Source organism: Monopterus albus, unplaced genomic scaffold (assembly GCF_001952655.1).
Source record: "Monopterus albus unplaced genomic scaffold, M_albus_1.0 scaffold40.1, whole genome shotgun sequence".
In the NCBI taxonomy this organism is placed as follows: Eukaryota; Metazoa; Chordata; class Actinopteri; order Synbranchiformes; family Synbranchidae; genus Monopterus; species Monopterus albus.
This window is the reverse complement of record NW_018127920.1, coordinates 3,280,383-3,286,392: the sequence shown is the minus strand read 5'-3', so window position 1 is coordinate 3,286,392 and position 6,010 is coordinate 3,280,383. Positions and strand designations below refer to the sequence as shown.

The following is a 6,010-nucleotide window of genomic DNA, read 5'->3' as shown; positions in this document are numbered from 1 at the left end:
CCGGGTTTGTGTCTTGCGTGTGTGGTGCCGGTGCCGGCCACCGTACTAAAGTACGTCCACACGGCTGACATATCCATATAGCGGCACTAGCTTCTGAAACTAGCCTAGCATGTGCTACCCATGATGCATTACCTACACTTCACGTGACACATACTGCGGTCTGCTCACTTGCTTTACGATATGTCCGTTTAAGTTTAGATAAACGTTGCTACGTGGTATCGGATTGGATGGATTAAATTCTTTTATCCGATATCCGATCCAAATAATTTTGCACAGTATCGGCCGATACCGATGCTGAGTATCGGATCGGTACATCCCTGAAACAAACTATATGGTTGTGAAGGTTAGAGGGCTTGTTGCATCCGAGACACCATGCTCACAATCTGACACAGATGGATGACTCACTGGCAAAGACAGACACATTGTCATTGTAGGCCTGATTCAGGGTGTAGTTGACAATGCTGTCCTCATCAGGAAAGCCCTTAAAGACATCCACACTGACCTGAAAGCAGAAAACAAAGACTCAGATATGTTCCACAACAGCAATGGTTTCATGAAAGAAACAGTTGAGCTGAGCACAAAGATTAAATCATCATACTGTATTAATGCTATATCAGCATGTTTGCACTAGAATCAATAGAATAGGATTTGCGCTTTCTTATCTCCCAAATGTCTCTGAAAAAGTTGAGATATTAATGAGAATGTAATGACTTTTGTCAATAGAATTTATTTATTTTAGAATCTGTCACTTTAGATTTATATATTGATTCTTGATAACTAAGGAGCTTTTATTAAAATATGAACATGAACATTGATACATACAGTATGAATACTGAATGTTTACAATATTGTTTTGTGTGCATGTTTTTGTCACTCTTCCATGGTTCACTGTATGCTATAAATATTGTGGTCATGGTGATGCACAGTCTGTGACTAGTGTAGACTCCAGGAAGTAAGTGCACCTGGCTGCTGTTCGCCTATAAATAGTTCCAGCATTTGACTCCATGGTAAACCATTTATTTGTGTACTGATTTGAACACCTTAGTTTTACAGGAGCAGCACTCTCTATCATCTCTTTTTCCCTGCACCACACAAGGTGTGGACCTCTCCCAGTCTACCTGAACCATGGCAGAGATTTATCCAGCATGTGAAGCTGATATTCTCTGGACCACTGTGTGACAAATATGAGAAGACCCAGTGCAGTTACCTTCTTCTGTGGGTAGGTTAAAGAAGCAGAGATATATACAACATTTGCAGCACAGACATTCCAAAGATGAACACCAGCTTTACAAGATACAGGTTTAATGAAAGATTACAATGAAAAGGAGAGACTTTCAAACATTTTGTGGTGAAGTTAAAGCTACTAGTGCAGCAGTGTGGGTATGTCAACAGTGAGGAAATGGTGCAGGACAGGATTGTATTTGCCACCAACCTGCCACAGGTCAGAGAAAAGCTGTTAAGCCAAGGTTCAGGTCTAACCTTAGGAAAAGCCATAGACATTGCATGCTCACATGAAACTGCACAAGGCCAACAGAAAACAATGGTGGGGTTGCACCGTCCCCTGGGGTGCCCCCATGCTGCAGACTACCACGTCCGACAAACTGAGGTGTCTCTGTGAGGTAGTTAATGATCCATGCAGACAGGTGTTGGTCCACACCTGCCCCCGTCAACTTCTCCCTCAGCAGTGACGGCTGGATTGTGTTGAAAGCACTAGAGAAGTCAAAAAACATGACCCTCACCATGCTTCCAGGGGACTCCAGGTGAGATAGGACTCGATACAGCATGTAGATAATAGCATCATCTACCCCGATGCCAGGTCGATATGCAAACTGCAATGGGTCGAGCGCCAAGCTCACTTGGGCACAGAGGTGGCCGAGGACAATCCTCTCCATTAGGTGGGAGGTCAGGGCAACGGGTCTGTAATGGTTCGGCTCCTTAGGATGAGATATTTTAGGAACCAGGACCACACAGGATGTCTCCCACAGAGCCGGGACTCTCTCCAGGCTAAGACTCAGATTAAACATGTATAGGATGACTTCGCTGAGCTGGTCTGCACACTCCCTGAGGACCCTGGGGCTGATGTGGTCAGGGCCTGTGGCCTTCCTGGCCTTAATCCTCCTTAACTCCCTCCTGACCTGGTCCGCTGTGAGGCAGAGGGGGCAGTTGAGCGGGGACTGGTCAGGAGATGTAAGCTGTTGAGAACCCTCCGTGACAGTGAAAGGAGGGGCAAGGTACAGCTGAGGTGTGAGCAGCTGCAGCTGCAAGGGGACAACTGACCTAGAGAGGTGAGATGGGGGGCTGGCACGGTGGGGGCTAAAGACTGGTAGAGTCAAATCTGTTAAAGAAATGATTCAATTTGTTTGCCCAGGCCTGGTCTCCCGCAGCCTGGTGACCATCCCCACTTTTTCCATGGCCCGAGATGTGTTTCAGACCTCTCCACACCTCTAGTACATTGTTTGTTTCCATGCTCTGCTCCAGCTTCTTCCTGTAGCTAGCCTTGCACCTACGGCTCATATACTTTAGTTCCTGCTGCACTCTGCTCAGCTCCTCCTTGTCCCCTGAGAAGAAAACCCTCTTCTTCTCATTCAGCAATTCCTTTAACTTGGGGCTCCCTTTAACCCTCCCCCCTTTCCTCTTACCACTCTCTGCCACACTTCGATCTGCACAAACTAGTGTGAATCCATGTAGGGAGACCACAGAGTAAGAAAAGTCATTGTTCAGCCAGGTCTTGGTGAAGCACAGAAGGCTACTCTCCCTGTACTCCTGTCGCAGTCTCGTTAGCGCCGTTAGCTCGTCTATCTTGTTGTGGAGGGACTGGACATTTCCCATAATGATAGATGGTAGACATGGCTATACCTCCATTTCCTGTCCCGGCGCTTTATGCCAGCTCTGCAGCCCCGCATTTTATGTCGTATCGCCGAGGGAATCTCCAGCTTCTCCCCGTAAGGAAGCCAGACACAGCTGAGGGCTAGCAGCTGATTCCTAGAGTAAACAATGGGGCCGACTACTCCCAGAATCCTCTGACTCGGGAGCTCGCGAAAAAGTATAAAACATAATGCAAACACAATAAAAATTTGTACTCCTAGTAGCACAGCTCCACAAAGGCCTACAGAAATAAGTATAACACAACGCAAACACAGAAACCTTCAGAAAGCACAAAAAAAAAAAGCAAAAGAGGACAATGCTGCTGGAACTCGCTGCCACTGCGTGCGGTAAGAGTAAGAGTTCTGTTGTGCAGGAACCGTCTGTGAGGAAAACAACAGCTGAAAGCCATGCTGTCACTGACACAAGCAGCAGCACTTTGCTGACTACCAGATAGGGTTGCATTGTCAAACCACAAGACATTCTAGACCTATAAAATGTAAAGGGTGCCCTACAAAAATAAACAAACAAACAAAAAACTAGGTTCATTGTTGTTTTGGATATGTTCATTTTGGGTTAGTAAATCTGAGCTGGTGATTGCTGGATATTGCTTAACATATTATTATTAGTAGTAATATAAAACTGAGTACTGATACAATAATTATCTAATACTATACAGCAATATCTAGGAACTGTTAATGTTTAGGTTTGGTCTCTTTTTTTAAATAGGTTTGGCCACAATTACCACTTGGAGTGTCAAAACTCAATGTTTTAAGGTGTACTCACACTAGGCAATCTGTATTGTGCCCCAGCACACTTGACCTCCAAAGTCCAGTTTATTTGACTAGCTGTGCCCGGGCACGGTTCAGCTGGACTCAGGCATCGTTGGCGATCACTTTATGTGTACTGTGCCCAAGCACAGAGTCCAAATGTTATCTGTTATGCAAGAATGCTTCTCTTCAACACAAAAAGATGCACCATGGTGATGTAAGCATGCTCTGGTCTGGATTGTTTTATGTGCAGTGTGAGTGCAGGCCAGTGGGGGGGTGCAATCGCACTGAGGAAAGGTACAAGTGTGACTATTCCCTTAATAAATGACATGTTAGCACGTGGTGTTCACATGTTACAGCAGACTCATGTATGTGAGACATGTCCTGTGCAGTGAGTCTGTTGTAGCTGGTATTTTATTGGCTGGTGTGATGATAAATATACAAATGATCAGCGTCACGCTGATTTGTAATCATATTGTAGGGAACCACTGCTGTGCCCTACACTATACTGACCTTTGACATGAAGTGTGTCCAGCCACAGGCGGCGTTGTCAATGGTGTCTAGCTGCTCCAGCAGGGTGGAGGTGTTAAGGAGACTGTAGTTTCCTTCCATCAGACTCTGCATCAGCTCACTGTTTGTGCCATTCAACAACTCAGGGTGCTGCTGAAGGTCTGAGGACAGCTGGAGAGAGGAGAAACAGGATAAATGTTTTCCAGCTTGTTCCAAACTTTCAATGCACAGATGATTTATTCACATCCTCAGAGTACTGAATCATTAAAAATGTCAAAAGATGACTTCTATGTGAGTATACCTGTTGAAGCCACAATAGATAGCTGTGCAGCCGGCCCTCCTCCAGAAAAGTCCTGAGCTGGGCTGAGATGTTGAGCCACACCCGGGTATAGTGGGTCACATTTCCAACAAATGCAAATGTCTCATTTGCCTAAGTGCAAAAGATGAGTTTTTTCTGATTAGGTCTTGTATGAATTCAGCTTTCCATGCAGTTTCCAGTCTCTTTCTCAGCCTCTTCCATCCATTTTTCACTCTCCCACAATCACTGCACTCTGCATTAACTTGCTCAGATAAGATATCTACAGTACACTCACTGCTGCCAATACTGTGTTCTAACAAATAATCAGTGGATGTTTGTACTTGTTACAGAGCCAGATTAGTTGTTTGTCTTGTGTGAATCCAGAGTGCTGGACAGTGCATGATTAATGTTTTTAATGTGGAATGAAAATGACAAAGCCATTGCCGCAGTTTTCCCCATGCTGGTACATGAAGCATCCTTCAGTGTAAAAAGCTGCAAGTACAGCTTTATCAAGAGTAAACTACTACTAAAATATTTTCTTATTATGAACAAATCCCACAAAAAGACCAAAACTAACACTAATGTGCTCTTCCACTTCTCAATACTTTCTGACTTCCCAACTGTGTCTGTTGCTTTCAGTTCCTCCACTGGTTCAAACTAAAGATGTGTTTTTTAAAAAACTGCTGAAAAACATACAGTTCCTGGTTAGCTATTGGTCCACAGCATAGATTTAAAGGTTAAAGTTCACCAAAGTTGAAAAATTAGCTGGATTTAAGTTGATCCTAGGAATGAATCCACTGATTGCAGCAAACATATTTTGTTACTGTGACAGCCCTGGTGCCTTCCTTTGATGCTCTGGGTAAGTGTTCTTTCATTGGAGGTAGCAGTCTTACCAAGAGGGGGCTGAGTGACTGGGAGCAGCCAGTCACCCAGGCATCTGCCTGCTATTGCCTCTGTTTTGTCTGCATTTTGCCATACTACATATCTGGATTGAATTTGCTTCTGCTCACTGGGGAGGTTGCCAAAGAATTTTTATTGGCCTACTATTGTGTATTGCACCTGACTGATGGGAATTGATTTGTTCAATGTTTTAGCAGATCACCTGCTTGTATCCTGCATGATAATTTTTATCAGCAGCACTACTTCAGTGGCACTGGGATTGTTTACCTGGAATGTCAGGCAACATACAGCTTTACTCATTGTTTCCACCTGTTGCTTGTTATCCCTTGGTCTCCAGCCTATATATTCGCCTCCCTTCCCTCAGTCATTTCCTGGTTCATCTGATCTCAACGCCTCGCTTGTTCTTGTCACCTGTTCCCCAGATCTGTTTGTCTACTCACTTACTTGGCTGCTTTTGTCACTTGTTCATGAACTTATGTCTCCTGTGTTCAGTACTTTATCCTCACAGCCAATTAGTTTTCTATATTTTTTTAATTATTTGTTTGGTTGGCTCGTTTGCATTGTTTTATATCGCTCCCTGAACGATCTGTGTTTTGTAACGTGTTTCTTATACCTGGTTGTATTTTGCTGTCAGGTTGAGCACCTGGTTGCCCCTTCTTGTTCTTTGTCC

At 44.3% G+C, this 6,010-nt stretch overlaps 1 protein-coding gene across 2 annotated transcripts in view; it reads right to left on the bottom strand.

Annotated features, from left to right (window-relative positions):
• abca2 (ATP-binding cassette, sub-family A (ABC1), member 2) overlaps positions 1-6,010 on the bottom strand; it is a 136,441-nt gene that overhangs the window by 53,469 nt on the left and 76,962 nt on the right. For both annotated transcript variants that reach the window (XM_020599227.1, XM_020599228.1), the window contains 3 exons: positions 4,444-4,572; positions 4,146-4,313; positions 406-502 (listed from right to left, as the gene is read on the bottom strand). In XM_020599227.1, the coding sequence (XP_020454883.1) occupies positions 406-502; positions 4,146-4,313; positions 4,444-4,572 (394 nt within the window). The remainder of the gene's footprint in view (positions 1-405; positions 503-4,145; positions 4,314-4,443; positions 4,573-6,010) is intronic.